The 19,808-nt window shown below is 35.1% G+C and overlaps 2 protein-coding genes across 2 annotated transcripts; both read right to left on the bottom strand.

The window, feature by feature from the left end:
* Positions 1-266: 266 nt before the first annotated feature.
* Positions 267-1,733, bottom strand: LOC133298589 (UDP-glycosyltransferase 72E1-like). The gene has a single exon (XM_061497922.1). The coding sequence runs from the start codon at positions 1,731-1,733 to the stop codon at positions 267-269; it is 1,467 nt and encodes a 488-aa protein (XP_061353906.1).
* A 12,622-nt stretch (positions 1,734-14,355) lies between these two features.
* LOC133298588 (UDP-glycosyltransferase 72E2-like) lies at positions 14,356-15,822 on the bottom strand. Its single transcript, XM_061497921.1, has one exon. The coding sequence runs from the start codon at positions 15,820-15,822 to the stop codon at positions 14,356-14,358; it is 1,467 nt and encodes a 488-aa protein (XP_061353905.1).
* Between the last annotated feature and the right edge of the window lie 3,986 nt (positions 15,823-19,808).

The raw sequence follows: 19,808 nt of genomic DNA on the forward strand, positions 1-19,808 counted from the left end.
CTTCAGCGATTTCCCTTAATAACTAATTAACTTATAAATATTTTATTATGTAAATATAATTAAATTGATTTTATTTTTTATAAACTACCGCGTAAATCCTATCACTAACTTTAAAGTTGATGAAATATCAGCTTACAAGACGTACAACAAACATTATCATATATTATATTCCATTTGCATGCAAAAAGATTAACGTTCCATTTATTAAGATAGGAAAGAAAGGTTCAAGATCAAATTCGCTGAATGCATGAGCCGTAACATATCATCTAAGCACCCCGAGCTTTTCCCTCTGAACCCTGCAGATGAAACTCACAGTCCTTGGTCATCTGACACAGTGCTTCATGAGAGGAGCCAGACTTAGACAAAGCTTTCTTTCCAAGGTGTATCAGCTCTTTCACTTTAATCCTCATCCCTATCCCTTCTTTATCCACCATCACTCTTCTTACCAGCTCAGCTATCTTTTCCCTGCGCACAACTCCTTCATCCTCCTCCTCCGCCTTCGCTCTCACCGCCACCCCCAGCTCCTCCGTTAACATGAAAGCATTCATTTTCTGCTCCGCATAAAGGGGCCACGCCACCATCGGCACCTCGTTGAGGAAGCTCTCCAGCACAGAATTCCAACCACAGTGCGTCACAAAACCACCCGTCGCAGGATGTCCCAGGATCTCAGCCTGAGGGGCCCACATTGGGACCACCAGCCCCACCTCCTTTGTCCTCCCCACGAACCCCTCTGGCAAATAATCTGGCGTCCCATCGCTGGGGACACCAGTGACGTTGAAAAATGCGCCGCTCGCATTGCCTTCCATGGGCGGCCGCACCACCCAAACAAACCTCTGCTGACTCAGCTCTAATCCCCAAGCCAGCTCAGTCATCTGAGCTTCTGACATGGTCCCACCACTCCCAAACGACACATACATCACCGACTCAGCAGGTTGACCGTCAAGCCAATTCATAACCATATTTCGCTGACCAAGGTCCGATTTCGGCTCGATGGTTCTCACTAGCGGTCCAACCGCATATACCGGTCCCCTGGTAAACCGTCCTAAAATCCCCGGTTCTCTCACGGCCTTCGTTGCTTTGGGCTCCAGATCTTGCCACGTGTTCATCAGAATTCCATCCGCAGATAGCATGTCCAATGCTGCTCTCAAGTAACCTTCGTACTCAGGTGCGCCCGGTGATAATAACGGTTCGAGGGTGTCCTCAAAACGAATCGGCTCACAACCTGGAATAAAAAGCGGTTCGCAGTTGATAGCGTGCCTTTCTTCCATTTGCTTATCGATGACAGGAAGGTATATGCTAAGCGCAGAGAACCAGGCACTGGTAGCGAAGAAGACGTAGGTCGACATGCGGAGCTCACGTGCCATGGGAAAAGCTACAGTACCGAAGATGTCCACAACAATAGTTGATGGAGGAAGCTTCATGGATAGGATGGAAGAGCGAAGAAGGGGTAGGGACTCAATCACGGTTAAACAAACTCGTGCTACTAACGAGGGGTTTGGTCCAAGTTTAGTGGTGACATCGACCGGAGGTATTACAACGATGTTGAGGGCACTGAATTTGGATGTTTGTTGGAGTATCTGTGAGGTTGTGGTTGAGGTATCAGTGGTGACGACGAAGATGGTAACGTGGAAGCCATGATGAATGAGAAGGCGCTTCCCCAACTCCACCATGGGAATGAGATGACCCATGCCAGGGCTGGCCACAAGGGCTGCATGAGGCTTTGCTGTTACCATAGCTGCACCAGCTTAAAGTTAAACAACCCACTATGGAAAATGTCTCTCTTTCTCGTTTACTCTGATTCTTCTACCTCTCTACAAAGCGATATATAGACAGAAAAAACGGTGCCACCTTAAACTTTTTTTTTTTAATGCCTTCCTAAAACCCAGAGAATATAATTATATTTTATATGGTCGTTCTGTTTTACAATGAGTATGCCCTCTACACAGGGATATTTATTTGTGGAAAAAACGGTGTGAGTCGCGTTTTTTTTTTTTTATCTTCTTATAACCCTGAGCATGCATGCTCCAGTACCGGCGGATGCCTGACATAGCACTCTTATCATCATTTATTATTCTTCTTGCAACCCTGAGTATGCAAGATTCACCCAAAAAACGGTGATTATTGATAGATCACCTGGTGTACTGATACGAACATTAGCAGAGATTCACCCAAAAGTTAATTTATGAATTAGGATAACTTATTCGTATAAATTTCACATCAAAACTTTATATTTTTTAATGTAAGACTCCAACTTTCATAACTTGGAATAGGATGGTAACATATACGATCGTAAATATTCTGAGCATGGATTCCTCCTGACATAACACTCTTATTATTTATGTTTTTATTTTTGGTACATCCGACGTAGCAGTATTAAGTAAATTTAAATATGCTATGTAGAGACTGTACAATCTATTTAGGCTGCGACATTTATGAAGTGCAAATTCAAATTTTCCCCCCGTAGAAATTTCTCTCAAGTAAATTTAAAGCATATATTTATAATAAATTCAAAATTTATGTCATTAGTAATAAAATTTATTTTTAAAAAAGTTAAAATAATTCATTGCATTGCAGGATTTCTTCAATAAAAATTGCTTACGGCATAAAAAAATTCAGTCAAAATTTTTAAAGAAAAAAAATTCCGTTACAATTTTTGGATTTTCGACAAAACAAAAAATTTGTTGAAAATTTCAACAGAAAAATAATTTTGTGGCAAATTTATGTCACTAATTATGACCGAATCTTGTTCCATCTGTAATTCCATTTCTTTTTCTATTGGAATTTTTTTTTGTCTCTACTTTCAACAGAATATAAATTTCGTCAAAATTGTTTTTATTATTTTCAACGGAATAATTTTCGTTGATAAATTCCATCAATAATCAAGCCTTTTCTAATAGTGTAACTCACCCCTTGTAAGTGGTCAACTGAACATTAACAATTTTATTTAATATACAAAATATTAAAAATCTTTTACCAAATAATACAATTTAGGGATGTTCAAAATGAATAAATCTAATTAAAATTAAATATTAAGATATTAAATGCGTTTATCTTGTTTTTAATCAAAACTTAAAAATGATTCAATTCAAATAAAACTAAAATAATAATTACACAAAACAATATTTCATTAAAATATATTTAAGCATATCGATTTTTTGTTGTTGAAAATATCAACTATTGATTTTTTTATCAATTAATTATTTAATTAATTATAAGAGGTGAATCCATAAAATAAAAACTTTACTCTGTTGACACACTTGAATACTCGAATTGTTTTTCACTTCTGCAATTGTATTATCGACCTAGTTTAACGATTAACTAAGCAAGTCTTTCCGACAGAAAAATTAATTTGCGCCTTGATGGATGCGCACATTTCTCAAGACTCAGATTCTCAATTCAATATTAATGCTTCAGCAGCCGGCCGTGCCTGAAATATTTTAATGAATTTGGATATTTTAATTGTACTTCTCTATATTTTTTCTTATAATATACCGAAAATATAATAACAAAATAACACAAAATTGTCGTTTAATGGACAAAATTACATATTTATTCGTTTTTGTAATCCATGAATGCCGCGAAGATTTTTAATAAGTATAAATTCTTTACGGGTTTTATAATTTTCAGGTTACATCATAATTGAAATCTTATGTCATAGGGACAAAAAACATATAAGAACCTATATGTTAGAAAAAAAATTATATGTGAATCCCACGTTAGCATGAAAATTAAAGAGTATTGAAAATTTTCAATTTTCATATTGCACGAGAATTATAAAACTCATTCTTTATATACACTTCCTCACTAAAAACATATTTAGGATTTCTCTAACATAATAAACTTTATTTTTATTAAAGTTAATTTTGTCGGAATATATTAATATCGATATATTGATACTCCAAAATATTAGTTTTGTATGTTATACATTTGTATTCAAAAATTTATAGCTTTTTAGAAAGAAAAAAATTTCTGTTTCTACTATAGAAATTTTTTTGTCACACTCAGATTGAAATGAGTGGCTTCTATTAATTTTTTCTCTTTTTTCTCAATATAATGAAAGTCACTCACTCTGACACGAGTATGGATGAAAAAATATATATAATTTATATAAAATAAAATAAATAATTTTAATTAATAAAGATATTATTTTATATTTATTTTTTAAAATTTTAATAATTATTGTAGATTTAATAGGGTTAAACAGACTAATATACCTAAATTATACGTTTTAATTTCTAAATATATATAAGTCAACTCAAGGTAACAATTTAACATCAAAGCCTAACTTGTCTCCATCCCTACTTAGAACATGGCCTTGTCCAAACTACACGGCTTAAAATTAGTAAATCCCTAATTTTTCGTAACCCAAGCGGTTCTTATTATTTTAGTGTGTCAGCAGCAAATGAATAGAACAGAACATGAGGATGGATGTAAAGCCTCACCATTTCAATGTACATATAATGACATTCCATAGGTGAGTAATGGAAAAAGTCAACGAAACAAATTTTAAATTACAACGCATGTAGTGATAATCCAAAATATTAGTTATTTTTTTCTCACATATCTATTCAAAACTTACAGATTCTTGTATTTATATTATTTAATTATCCTTTATTTTTTTTTACATATTGTCTAAAGATTGCCTGAAGATAACTGTAAAGTTTAAATTTTTTCTAAAATCCTAAAATTTAGAATATATTATTTAAAATTACTTATCGTTAAGAGTGAGAAAGAAAATTTATTTCTAACAAGCTATTTCATAACTATTAAGAGGTTCGTTTAAATTAAGATATACTAAAATATGGAGGAGATTATACTTACAATCTATTTTCGTTTACAACCTCTTACAATCATATCTTAACAGTTAATTTTCGTCAAACAACGGTTATTATTTATTGCGAATTAATAAAATTTAATTGCAAAAATCTTAACCGTTGATTGACAGAAATTAGCGGTTAATATATTGGTTGTAAGAGGTTATAAACAAAAATAGGTTGTAAGCATAACATTTCCCCTAAAATAGAATATATTTTTGTCTCTTTAAAATATTAAATGCAATTTTTTGAAATAAAGCAAATGATACTATAAATTGAATACATCCTAAGTTAAAAATAAAAAAAATAAAAAAAAAAACTTGTTGAAAAAGAAATTTAGTTCGCAAATAAAATTGATAGTTAAAAGTTTATGCATAAGAAATTTGTTAATGGTCACATAAAATTTGTGTATTTACCACCAACCACTACTGCATTAATTGTTAATGGGTTATTCTAGATTGGTAAGGAGAGTTTTGTTGCTCATGTGGTCCCACTCCACTCGAATCGGATTAGACGAGTAATCAATGAACCAATAAAAAATATCCAAAAAAATTACATATTTGGACATAGTGCCTATTCAACGTTATTTATTTTCATCTTTTCTTTTCCTTTAAGATAGAAGTAAGGCCAAACAATATCTTAAAAAAGCATTTAAACAAGAAAATATTCTTTAATGAAGAAAAATAAAAAAATGAGATTATTTTCAAATGTTGTTAGAACGAGCTTTTGATTGCTTTTTTGGCTTCTCTCTGACATTTTTTTTGTTAGGGTCCGTTACTGATGATGAACTAGGCTCAACTACAAAGGTTATCCCAATTCTTAGGTTTAAAAGTGATTATATTTCCACTACTAAAGATAGCCGTAACAAGAAAGAAAAATCCAAAAAGAGAAAAAGTCTTAGATGAAGAAAATCCATTTCAAACGCTGAAGAAGAAAAAGAAGAAGAACCTTTACGACAAAGTTGTTGTCGACGAGAGAAAGAATGAGAGATATCCTCGTTATGAGAAAAAATAGTCATAGCCATCACATCAGAGAGCGAGGTAATTTGAGTGCATTCCTATAGTTTCTATACTACACCGATAATCTTGTAATCCTTTTTTTATAGTGGATATTTTTCTAAACTAAGTCCCATGATTTTTACTCTTCTTATTGGAGAGATTTTTTCACGTTAAAAATTTGTTGTTTGTATGCCTGTGTTCCTTTTACGTTTTGTTCTTTTTCACTTCTGCTAACTGGGCTCCTTCCACAACAGTGGTATTAAAGCTCTTAATGAAGGGTTTTGTGATGTTAGAGGTGGAGGGCACCATCACTCATGATGATCACATGTTTAAGCCCACCATGGAGATTTATTTGTACTGAAAACCCGTGTTGGAGGATTATCTTTGTCATCAAAATTTGTATATGACAATCGTAAGTGCTGATGAGGAAGAAGGGAAGAGTGATAAAGAGTTGGAGCAGCTAAATTGGAAGGTGTTTGCCATGATCCACGAATATTGATAAGAGAATTGCTCGAGAACATGTTGACCTACACAAGTGTTCGTGAGTTATGGATTAAATGTGAATCCATAACTCAAAAGAAGATGCCACACAATAAAGCACACTTGGTGCGCCAACTTGTGACGGTGGAGTACAAGGACAGACAAAGAATGATTAAGTTTTTGAAAACATACAAGGGAATCGTAAATCAGCTAACAAAAGTTGATCTAAAAATTGATGATGAGTTGCAAGCTCTCTTGCTTCTCAATTTGTTTACGAGAGTTGGGACACATTGGTTATTACACTAAGCAACTCAGCCCTAAAAGGGGGAAGTTTACAATAGACTTAGTTTCTAATAGCCTATCAAATGTAGAGGATGGCCAGCTAATATGAAGAAACATAATAAAAAATTGAGGAAGAAGTAAAAGTCGAGGATAGGACAAGTCTCGAGATTGGTCAAAGCCAAGATCCGACTTCACATGCTACTTTAATGGGAAATCGGGTCATAAGAGATTGGAGTGCTATACTTTGAAGAGAGATTACAAGACAGACGTTGTCAAGTAGGACCTAATATATATAAGGATTGTTCGTGAACTATAAACTCTGGAGCATATTTGCATGTCACTCCTCATAAAGGATTTTTTTTCATCGTGTTACAGTGGCAAGTTTAGTACTGTGAAGATGGGTAACCAAGTTACCAGCAAAATAGTCAACATCGATGAAGTCACCAGGCAACCAACATGGGTTGCAAATTGATTTTGAAGGAGATTAAACATATACCAAACATGTGACTCAACCTCATCTAAATAGTAAGCTTGTTGAACCGAGCTAGTAAACTACTTTGGTCTAGGTAGATGAAAACTTGCTAAAAGAAGCATGGTTGTTGTAAAAAAGAAAAGAAAAAATGATCTTTCTATGTTATGCAAGGTAAATTCAAAAGTGGAGAGATATATTAATGTTGTTGGATATACCTCAAACTTTAAAGGCTAACTCTTGGACACACCACCTACTATTTTGCAAACAAACAATGTCTAGTATCATTCCAAAGATTTTATCAGCCTTGAAGAATGAGGTATATCCTTAGCTTAGTTCACACTAATGACGTCTACTCTATAAGATTGTGGGTATCTTTGTTGAACACAAAAGATCACATACTCCAACCAATGGTTTCATAGTGGCTCATAAGGAAAAAAATTGTTGCACTTCAGCAAGTGCACCAGTCGTACAAGTTATATAGTGAAAATGAGTGGGGTTGTTGTTCCTACGAGGAATGATTTATCAAACAATAACTCATTTCTTGGCGTTCGAAGAAACAAAATACAGTTTCTCGTTCGTCATCTGAAGTTGAGTGTAGAGCTCTTGCTTCTGTCACTTGTGAAATACAGTGGTTAGCTTACCTATTCAAGGATCCTTGTATTCCTTTGACACACTCTATTCCAGTGTTCTGTGATAACCAATCTGCAGTATATCTGGCACATAATCCTAGCTTTCATGAATGAAGCAAAAATATTGAAATCGATTGTCACATAACTAGAGAAAAGATCATCTCTGGCTTGATTCATTTGTTGGCCATTTCTACTCATCACCAGCTTATAGATGTTTTTACTAAATCTCTCCATCCAGCACCATTTCGAGACATTATTTCCAAGTTGGGATTGCTTGACATTCACCTCCCAACTTTAAGGGGGCTATTAGTATTCATGCAGCTTAGTTAAACTAAGATAAAAGTTTTTTAAAACAGTTTATAGTTATTAGTTCAATTAGTTATTTCAGTTCTTTTATCTTTTATACAAGCGCATATAGTTAGTTGTAACTTCCCTAAGTATATATTCACTTAAAGCATCAGATAGAAATCATAATGAGAATTTCTATTTTTCTATCTTCAAGATTCTCGAGCAGTTTTATTACTTTGACTTTAATTAGGGGGCGTTTGCTAGAGGAAAAATATTTTTTACCAAGGAAATGGTGGAAAAATAAGTTTGGTAGGAAAGTGAAAAAAAGTTGTTTGGTAGGCCGACAAATTACCAGAAAAATTGGTTTAAGTTTTATAAGTCTATGTTTGGTTGAAGGTAAAATATTGATGGGAGAATGTGATTAAATTACCACAACCACCCTTGAGTCCTTTAGAGAATATATATATATATATATAATATTTAAATTATAATTTTAATTATGAAAGACACCATATACAAAATTATTTTTTTAGTAGATAATGAGAAAATTTCTTCAAGATCGACGACGGTCACGAACTCATTCAACAACACCCGTAAGTGGGATCTAATCTGATGGATGTCTCCACTGTGGAACAACACTTGTCACTCTATTTTTGCAACTTTGCATTGCTGTTAAGCTTCAATGGTAGATCCAGTGCTTCTCCCAGAGACCAACCCTCACCACCACGAAACCCAAACCTTGAAGGAGATAGCCATAAACTACACCCAAGAAGCCTGTTCTCACTATCGACACTCAGACACCATCACCCTCACCTTCGACCACCGCGGCGGCACATGGAGGTGTACCGACACCCGCTTCATCTACGACACCTCAGCACCTCATCTGGTGCCCCAAGGGCAACATAAGCGGCCTCAACTTCAACATCTACCTTTCCTCCCTCAAATGTGACAAATCCCAACACAAGCAGTCATGGTTCAAAACCGCCATCTGGTTTTCTTTTACCCAAATCGTTGGAATGGACGATCCCACGATTTTGATTTTCCCCGTCGATCCAATAGCAAAACAATCTCATATACGATTCGGATCGTGTGAAGAAAAAAAAATCGCAATGGAAGAGACTCCACTTTTAATAGAACACTTGGGTCACGGAGAACAAGAAGGTTAAGAGTTGGCTCATTGATTCCATGAGTCCTTCCCTCATGCCTCGGTTTCTCCGTTTGGATGCAGCATCAGAGATATGGGAGGCTTGCAAGCGCACCTACTATGACGGGTCTGACGAAACGGTGCTCTTCGAACTGAATCAAAAATCGTTCACGATGAAGCAACACGGGCGCCCGTTGGCCACATATTACAATGATCTTCTTGCAATTTTTCAAGAAATTGATCACCGCACGGCATCCCAGGCATCCACCGTCGACGGAGTTTCCCACCTTCATTCTGCCATGGTTCGCCTCAGAGTCCACATTTTTCTCAGTGGATTGGACTCCGATTTTGACAACCTCCGAGGAGAAATCCTTCGGAAGGAACCGAAGCTGGACCTGGAAGGATCGTATGCCTTTGTTCGCCGTGAAATAAATCAAAGGAACACTTTGGATTCTGCTCGTCCCTCCCCTGACTCCAATGCCTTGTTGACTCGTCCTTCTGGTCCTTTGAAACCACGTAAGTCCTCCTCCTCTTCCTCTGGAAAAATGCCTCAATTTTCTTGCACTCACTGTGGGGCTAGTGGTCACTCCAAGCAAAGATGTTTTGAGATCATTGGTTATCCCGATTGGTGGGATTTCAGTAAGCAATCGCGCCGGAAAGCTCCTGCTCCTACCACCACACCTGATGCTGCTGCTGCTTCGATTGTAATCCCTGCCTCACCCGCTGCTCACATTGCACATCAGGGACATATTGGTAACACTCTTGCTTTATCTACATTTACTAGAAATCATACTTGGGTAATTGACACTGGTGCGTCAGATCATATGATTAGAGATTCTTCTGATTTACATAATTGTGAACCTTGCATTTTGCCTTGTATCTCCACAGCAAATGGGGAGACTTCTCCCATCACTGGCCAAGGATCCATTTCCTTATCCCCCCATTTATTCCTGGATTCTGTATTGGTGGTTCCCTCCTTAGAATTTAACCTCTTATCTGTTTCGCGAATTACCTCATCCTTGAACTGTACTGTTGTTTTTTGCCCTGATTTTTGCTTGTTTCAGGACATCTCAACTCGGATGACAATTGGTTATGGTGTTAGACGTGGAAAGCTTTATTTTCTGGAATTAAATCATGTTTGTGTCTCCGCTGTCAAGTCTTTCACTACTACTGCTACTAATAAAGCTTCTTCCTCTGTTTGGTTGTGGCATCATAGATTAGGACATCCATCTTTTACATATTTAGAAAAGTTGTTTCCCCAAATGTTTTCCCATTTGAATAAGGCTGATTTTAAATGTAACACATGTGAATTGGCCAAAAGCCATCGTGTCTCCTATCTTCCCAGTATAAATAAAAGCAGTGTTCCTTTTCAAGTGATTCATTCTGATGTTTGGGGTCCCTCTCGGGAACCGTCTTTATCTCTTGCACGGTATTTTGTAACGTTTATTGATGAGTGTACTCGTATGACTTGGGTGTGTATTCTGAAAACCAAAAGTGAAGTTTTTAATGCTTTTAAACGCTTCCACTCTTTAGTCCTCACTCAGTATAACTCTCACATTCAGATTCTACAAACAGATAACGGGACAGAATATACCAACCATACCTTTACCTCTTTTTTGGATGATAAAGGAATCAAACATCAAACATCCTGTACGTATACCCCACAACAGAATGGTCTAGCTGAAAGGAAAAATAGGCACTTATTAGAAGTTGTTCGAGCTTCCCTTTTCGGAATGCATGTTCCCAAACGTTTTTGGGGAGAGGCAGTCCTCTCTGCTGCCTATCTCATCAATAGAACATCTTCTAATGTCCTTGGTTTCAAAACCCCTCAACAAACACTTGAATCCTATTTTTCTATCCCGCATGTTTCAAATTTGGAACCACGAATCTTTGGATGTTGTGCCTATGTCCATACTCCAAAACCATTACGTCACAAGTTGGACCCATGTGCTACTAAATGTGTCTTTGTTGGATATTCGGATTCCCAAAAAGGATACCGATGTTTTGATCCTGTTCTCCATAAACTACATGTCACTTTGGATGTTACTTTTCATGAATGGAAGCCTTTTTTTTCAGGGGGAGTGCTCGATTCTTCTCCTCAGGGGGAGAAACCTTATGAACAAATTGGAGGAGAAGTCTTTATAGATTTTCATTCTAACTCTGATACAGCTGAAAACACTTCTGAGGCAATAGACAGTATCATGCATTCAGAAACAGGTAGTCCACGTCTAACTCCAAACACTGATTCATCATCAAGAGATGTTCCGGAACAGCATCATACTCTTAAACAACACCTTGATTCCAATCTTGAGGTAAACTCTGAATCTGAACCACACTCCATTGCGGTAAATTCTGAACCTGGACCACCCATTCTTCCTCCTATACGGCATTTAGTAAGATCAACCAAAGGAATTCCTAGGAAAGTCTATGAACCAGATTTACAAGCAAAGGCTAAATACCCTATTAACAATTATGTATCAACTCACAGGTTATCTAATTCATATGCTCTAACAGTGAATCAATTATCTACTGTATGCATTCCTAACAATGTACAAGAGGCACTTGAAGACCCCAGGTGGAAAGAAGCCATGAACGTTGAGTTAGAAGCTTTACAGAAAAATTTAACTTGGGAGCTTGTTCCTCTACCCGAAGGAAAGAGAACCATTGGTTGCAAATGGGTGTATACCGTAAAAGTAAAAGCTGATGGAAGCATTGACAGGTTTAAAGCACGCTTAGTAGCCAAGGGATTCAACCAAAAATATGGCATTGACTACCAAGACACGTTTGCACCTGTAGCCAAGTTGAATACAATCCGAATTCTTCTTTCTCTTGCAGCAAATAGGGATTGGCCACTCAAACAATTTGATGTGAAGAACGCCTTTCTAAATGGAGATCTCAAGGAAGAAGTGTATATGGATGCACCACCTGGAGTTAAGACACAATCCAACCCCATAACAAAGGTATGCAAATTAAAAAAGGCATTGTATGGTCTTAAACAATCTCCAAGAGCATGGTTTGGAAGATTTTCATCAGCTATGAAGAAATTCGGGTATAATCAAAGTAATGCTGACCATACCTTGTTTATAAAGCGACAAAGAGGAAAAATCACTGCTCTAATTGTGTATGTGGATGATATGGTGATTACTGGAGATGATTTAGAAGAAATAAAAAAATTAGAAGAACTCTTGAGCACTGAATTTGAAATGAAAAGCCTGGGAGAGCTCAAATACTTTCTAGGAATTGAGATCTTAAGATCAAAACAAGGGATTTCTCTCTCTCAAAGAAAGTACATCTTGGATCTATTAACAGAAACTGGAATGTTAGATTGCAAGCCATCTGAAACTCCTATGGAAATGAATCACAAGCTTGGAATATATCCTGATCAAATATCTACTGATATTGGGAGATACCAGAGATTAGTGGGAAAACTTATCTATTTGTCTCACACTCGTCCTGATATTGCTTATGCAGTAAGTGTGGTAAGTAGGTTTATGCATTCCCCAAGTGTTGATCATATGGATGCAGTATTGCGCATTCTGAAATATTTAAAAGGAACGGTTGGGAGAGGATTATTGTTCAGAAAAAACAGCACATCTCACATTGAAGGATTTTGTGATTCGGATTGGGCGGGAGATAAGACGACTAGGCAATCAACAACAGGGTATTTTACATTTGTGGAAGGTAATCTGGTTACTTGGAAGAGTAAGAAACAAAAGGTTGTTGCTAGATCAAGTGCAGAAGCTGAATACAGAGGAATGGCACAAGGAGTATGCGAGTTACTTTGGATAAAAAGAACTCTACAAGATCTGGGTTTGTTTCAAGATCAACCTATGAACCTTCACTGTGACAACAAGGCTGCCATACAAATTGCACATAATCCCATTCAACACGATAGGACCAAACATGTTGAAATTGACAGGCATTTTATAAAGGAAAAGCTTGATGAAGATATAATTCGCTTCCCATTCATTAAGTCTGAAAAACAACTTGCTGATGTTCTTACCAAAGCCGGACCTGCAAAAATATTTCAAGAAGCAATAGACAAGTTAGGCATGATTGATATCTTTGCACCAACTTGAGGGGGAGTGTTGAAATATATTTGAATTTAAAATTATGTATTGTTAGGCTGTTTGTAGTTTGTTAGGCTATTATTCAGTAAATGATTCTATAGAGATTAGAATAGAAGAATTAGTTACCTACTAATTAGCAATTAGTTTTACTGACCTCTTGTATAAAAAGAACCCTCATTGAGGTAAAGAAATACAATGACAATGAATTCTTATGTATCTGTTTTGTAACACAACCATGAAAGAGATTCCACTTTCAACAGTATATGAGGGTCATTTTCGTCTCCAACATCGCGTTCCTTTTTTACTTTCCCGGCTAAACCCCAATACCACCCTCTATGTGATTTCTTAGACCAGTGTTTTTCATCAATTTTTGAAAACAATTTTTTACTTTCCCGGCTAAACCCCAATACCACCCTCCATGTGATTTTTTAGACCAGTGTTTTTCATCAATTTTTTAAAACGAATCACAATGGCTGGGCAAACAATTTTGCCAGTAAATTTGTTGGACTCTTGTACCAAACATGGTCAAATAAAAATACCAATAAATTAATTGTCTGGGTATCTACAAAGAAAACTCCTACCAAACGCTCCCTTAGAGTCTTTCATTTTTGGCTAATCCTCTCATGTAATATAAGATTAATTGAAAAATAAGAATTCAGATATAAATTAAGGAGAATATTAAGTTAAAAGATAATAAAAGAATTAACAATTAATTTGTATCGTAACGAGCAAAATTTTGTCACGTTGAGAATCGACTCAAAAATAATATATAGTTTAATCTTCTTAGTATGTTATTCACCATTTAATTACACAAAAATGACCAAATCACTCTTCATATCAAATGTACACCTGTTACGTAATCATCTGTAGAAATTTGCCCCAGTTAATAGCCAACAATACTGCATCGGTTGCTTCAACGATTTCCCTCTATTAATAACTAAATAACTTAAATAATTCTTATTGTATAAGTACAATTAATTTCATTATAATCTTTATAAAAGTCGCTTTAATCCTATCACTAACTTTAAATGTGATGAAAAATATGCTTGAAAGACGTCCCACATACATTTTCCTAAATTATATTCGATTTACAAGCAAAGAGAGTAACATTTTATTAAGTAAGAACCCCAAGAAAGAAAGGTTCGAATTCGCTGAATGCATGAGTCGTATCATATCATCTAAGCACCCCGAGCTTTTCCCTCTGAACCTTGCAGATGAAACTCACAGTCCTTGGTCATCTGACACAGTGCTTCATGAGAGGAGCCAGACTTAGACAAAGCTTTCTTTCCAAGGTGTATCAGCTCCTTCACTTTAGTCCTCATCCCTATCCCTTCTTTATCCACCATCACTCTTCTTACCAGCTCAGCTATCTTTTCCCTGCGCACAACTCCTTCATCCTCCTCTGCCGCCTTCGCTCTCACCGCCACCCCTAGCTCCTCCGTTAACATGAAAGCATTCATTTTCTGCTCTGCATAAAGGGGCCATGCCACCATCGGCACTCCGTTGAGGATGCTCTCCAGCACAGAATTCCAACCACAGTGCGTCACAAAACCAACCGTCGCAGGATGTCCCAGGATCTCAGCCTGAGGGGCCCACATTGGGACCAGCAGCCCCACCTCCTTTGTCCTCCCCACGAACCCCTCCGGCAAATAATCGGGCGTCCCATCACCGGGGACGCCGGTGACGTTGAAAAACGAGCCGCTCGTATTGCCTTCCATGGGCGGTCGCACCACCCAAACAAACCTCTGCTGACTCAGCTCTAACCCGCAAGCCAGCTCAGTCATCTGAGCCTCTGACATGGTCCCACCACTCCCAAACGACACATACATCACTGACTCAGCAGGTTGACCGTCAAGCCAATTCAAAACCATATTTCGCTGACCAAGGTAAGGTTTCGGCTCGATGGTTCTCACTAGCGGTCCAACTGGATACACCGGTCCTCTAGTAAACCGTCCTAAAATCCCCGGTTCTTTCACTGCCTTCGTTGATGCGGGCTCCAGATCTTGCCACGTGTTCATCAGAATTCCATCCGCGGATAGCATGTCCAATGCTGCTCTCAAGTAACCCTCGTACTCAGGTCCGCCCGGTGATAAGAACGGTTCGATGGTGTCCTCAAACCGAACCGGCTCACAACCTGGAATAAAAAGCGGTTCACGGTTGATAGCGTGCCTTTCTTCCATTTGCTTATCGATGACAGGAAGGTATATGCTAAGCGCAGAGAACCAGGCACTGGTAGCGAAGAAGACGTAGGTTGACATGCGGAACTCACGTGCCATGGGAAAAGCTACAGTACTGAAGATGTCCACGATAAGAGTTGATGGAGGAAGCTTCATGGATAGGATGGAAGAGCGTAGAAGGGGTAGGGACTCAATCATGGTTAAACCGACTCGTGCTACTAACGAGGGGTTTGGTCCAAGTTTAGTGGTGACATCGACCGGAGGTATTACAACGATGTTGAGGGAACTGAGTTTGGATGTTTGTTGGAGTATTTGTGAGGTTATGGTTGAGGTATCAGTGGTGACGACGAAGATGGTAACGTGGAAGCCATGATGAATGAGAAGGCGCTTCCCCAACTCCACCATGGGAATGAGATGACCCATGCCAGGGCTGGCCACAAGGGCTGCATGAGGCCTTGCTGTTACCATAGCTGCACCAGCTTAAAGTTAAACAACCCACTATGGAAAATGTTTCTCTTTCTCGTTTACTCTGATTCTTCTAACTCTCTACAAAGCGATATTTATAGACAGAAAAAATGGTGCCACCTTAATTTTTTTTTTAATGTCTTCTTGAAACCCTGAAAATATAATTACATTTTGGAAAATACTCCTCTTATTATATAGTTATATCATTTTTACTTACTTCGAAAATTGCACTATTTTATTTTTATTTTTATTTTTTACTTTTTAATAGTAGACTCCACTTATATTCTCCCAATAACATGAAACTAATATTCTCCATCATTTTTATATGCTCGTTCTCTTTTACACTGAGTAAGCCCTCTACAAAGGGATATTTATTTGTTGAAAAAACGTCGTGAGTCGCGTGTTACCGCAAACCTTTTTTTTTGTCTTCTTCTTACAACCCTGAACATGCATGCTCCAGTGCTGACGGATGCCTTATCACCATTTATTATTCTTCTTGCAACCCTGAGTATGCTCCATCCAGGACTGATTATTGATAGATGACCCCAAAAATTAGCAGATATTCACCCCAAAAGTTAATTTATAAATTAGGATAACTTATTTTATTATAAATCTCTCGTCAAAACTTTATATTTTTTAATGTAAGACTCCAAGTTTCATAACTTGGTGTAGGAATATTCTGAGCGTGGATTCCTCCTGACATAGCACTCTTATTATGTAAATTTAAATATGCTATGTCGAGATTGTACAATCTATTTAGGCTGCGACATTTATTGATAATAAATTCAAAATTTATGTCATTAGTAATAAAATTTATTTTAAAAAAAGTTAAAATAATTCATTGCATTGCAGGATTTCTTCTATCAAAATTGATTACCGCATAAAAAATTTAGTCAAAATTTTCAACGGAAAAAATTTGATTGTAATTTTTGACTGAAAATATTTTGTGGAAATTTTCAACAGAACAAAAATTATGTTGAAAATTTTGGTGGAAAACGAATTCTGTGGCAAACTGATTATAACTAAATCTTATTCTCTCTCTAATTTTTTTTCTTTTTTCAATGAAAATTTTATCTGCCTCTATTTCAACAGAATATAAATTCCGCAAAAAATTTTGTCATTATTTTCAATAGAATAATTTCTGTTGATAAATTCCATCATAATCAAGCCTTTTCTAATAATGTAACTCACCCCTTTTAAGTGGTCAACTAAACATTAAAAAATTTATTTAATATACAAAATATTAAAAAGAAATACCAAATAATACAATTTAGCTGGGGATGTTTATTAAGATATTAAATGCGTTTATCTTGTTTTTAATCAAAACTTGAAAATGATTCAATTCAAAACAAACTAAAATAATATTTACACAAAACAATATTTCATTAAATTATATTTAAGCATATCGATTTTTTGTTGTTGAAAATATCAATTATGGATTTTTTTTATCGATTAATTATTTTATTACTTATAAGAGGTGAATCCATAAAATAAAAACTTTACTCTGTTGACACACTTGAATACTCGAATTGTTTATCTCTTCTCCAATTGAATTTCGACCTAGTTTGACTATTAACTAAGCAAGTCTTTCCCACTGAAAAATTAATTTGCGCCTTGATGGATGCGCACATTTCTCAAGACTCAGAATCTCAATTCAATATTAATGCTTCAGCAGCCGGCCGTGCCTTAAATTTTTTTAAAGAATTTGGATATTTTAATTGTACTTCTCTTTATTTTTTTTCTTATAATATACTGAAAATATAATAACAAAATAACACTCATTTTTCCTTTAAACGACAAAGTTACATATTTATTCGTTTTTGTAATCCATGAATGCGGCGAAGACTATTATTAAGTATAAATTATTTATGGGTTTACTTTTTCTACGGTCAATGTAGATAATTTATCTACATTGAATCGAAAATGACGTCGATTTGGGTGAAAATTAAGGTATTTTTGTAATTATAATTTATTTCTGGATTATAATAGTCTTTTTATTATATTTTTTTATTTTTCAACCCAAAAAACGAAGTCATGTTGAGAGCAAAAATAGATAACTTATCTACATTCAAGGCATATTTGGTGCATAGTATAGAATAAGGCTTGATAGTATAAGACCTGATTGTATAAGACCTGATTAAATTTTAATACTATGCAGCATTTGGTATGATATTGTATAAGATAATATCCTTCAATATTTAAAAATTAATATATTAAAAAAATTTATTTTAATATATAAATATTGAAATGATATTTTAGTTCTTGGGAACTTATAAGCAATATTAATACATCAACCCCTTATCAGGCCTAATCTACCACTCCTAGGCCGGATTAAGTTATACATCATTTTGATGTATAAAGGGATTCTGCTGTATAAGCTTATACTATACGATGGTCACACCAAACAACTGAAAATGTCATAACGTATAGTATAAGCTTATACTATCAGGCCTTATACATCAAACCAAACAAGCCCTCACGGTAGAAACATTAAAGCCATTCCTTATTTACACTTCCCCACTAAAAACATATTTACGATTTCTCTAACATAATAGACTTTATTTTTAATTAAAGTTAATTTTATCGGAATATATTAATATCGATATATTGAGAATCCAAAATATTAGTTATTTATGTTATACATGTGTATTCAAAATTTTATAGCTTTTTTTATTTATATTATAGAAAAAATGTTTCTATTTTTTAAACAGGAAATTTTTTGTTATACTCACATGAAAATGAGTGACTTCTAATAAACTTTTTCTCTTTCTTCTCAATATAATAGACGCTCACTTTGCTATCAGTATGAGTGAAAAAAAATAGAAATAAAAATATAATTTATATAAAATAAATAATTTTAATTAATATATTTATTATTTTATATTTATTTTTTAAAATTTTGATAATTATTAAAGATTTAATAAACTTAAATAGACTAATAAACCTAAATTATACCTTCTAATTTTGAAATATACGTCATCTCAAGGTAATAATTTAACCTATGCCTTATATTATTTTAATTGGCAGGCTCAAAATATTACCTCTCATCAAAGACTAACTTGTCGCCGGCTTTTATATCCCTACTTAGAACATGGCCTTGTCCGAACTACACGGCTTAAAATTAGTAAATCCTTAATATTTTTCGTAACTCAAGCGGTTCTTATTATTTTAGCGTTCAGCAGCAAATGATTAGATGAGCAGAACGTGAAGATCGATGTCTGCCCTCACCATTTCAATGTACATTCTAGACGTGAGTAATGGAAAAAGTCAACAAAACAAATTTTAAATTACAATGCATGTAGTGATAATCCAAAATATTAGTTATTTTTTGTCTTACATATCTATTCAAAACTTTACAGATTCTTATATTTATATTATTTAATTATACTTTATTTTTTTTACATATTGTCTAAAAATTGCCTGAAGATATCTTTAAAGTTTAATTTTTTTCTAAAATCTTAAAATTTAGAATATATTTATTTAAAATTAGTAACCGTTAAGAGTGAGAAAGAAAATTTATTTCTAACAAGCTATTTCATAACTATTAAGAGGTTCGTTTAAATTAGGATATACTAAAATATAATATAATTTTATCTCTTAAAAATATTAAATGCAATTTTTTGAAATAAAGTAAATGATACTATAAATTGAATACATCCTAAGTTAAAAAAAGAAGAAGGTCTTCTTGAAAAATAAATTTAGATCGCAAATAAAGTTGATGGTTAAAAGTTTATGCATAAGAAATTTGTTAATGGTCACATAAAATTTGTGTATTTACCCCCAAGTATGCGAATTAATTCGTAATGAGTTATTCCAGCTTGGTAGGGAGAGCTTTGTCGGCATCGCTCATGTGATCTTACTCACCTCGAATTGGATTAGACAAGTAATTAATAAACCAATAAAAAATATCTAATTTTTTTTTTAAGTATTTGGACATATATAGTGCCTATTCAACGTTATTTATTTTCATCTTCTCTTTTCCTTAAATG

The sequence above is a fragment of the Gastrolobium bilobum genome, unplaced genomic scaffold (genome assembly GCF_033153095.1).
Source record: "Gastrolobium bilobum isolate Gb01-03AN ecotype WA unplaced genomic scaffold, APGP_CSIRO_Gbil_v1 utg14853, whole genome shotgun sequence".
Classification (NCBI taxonomy): Eukaryota; Viridiplantae; Streptophyta; class Magnoliopsida; order Fabales; family Fabaceae; genus Gastrolobium; species Gastrolobium bilobum.

Excerpts from the sequence above, each read along its gene's own strand:
- LOC133298588 (XM_061497921.1), bottom strand. The coding sequence starts at position 15,822 with ATGGTAACAGCAAGGCCTCATGCAGCCCTTGTGGCCAGCCCTGGCATG.
- LOC133298589 (XM_061497922.1), bottom strand. The coding sequence starts at position 1,733 with ATGGTAACAGCAAAGCCTCATGCAGCCCTTGTGGCCAGCCCTGGCATG.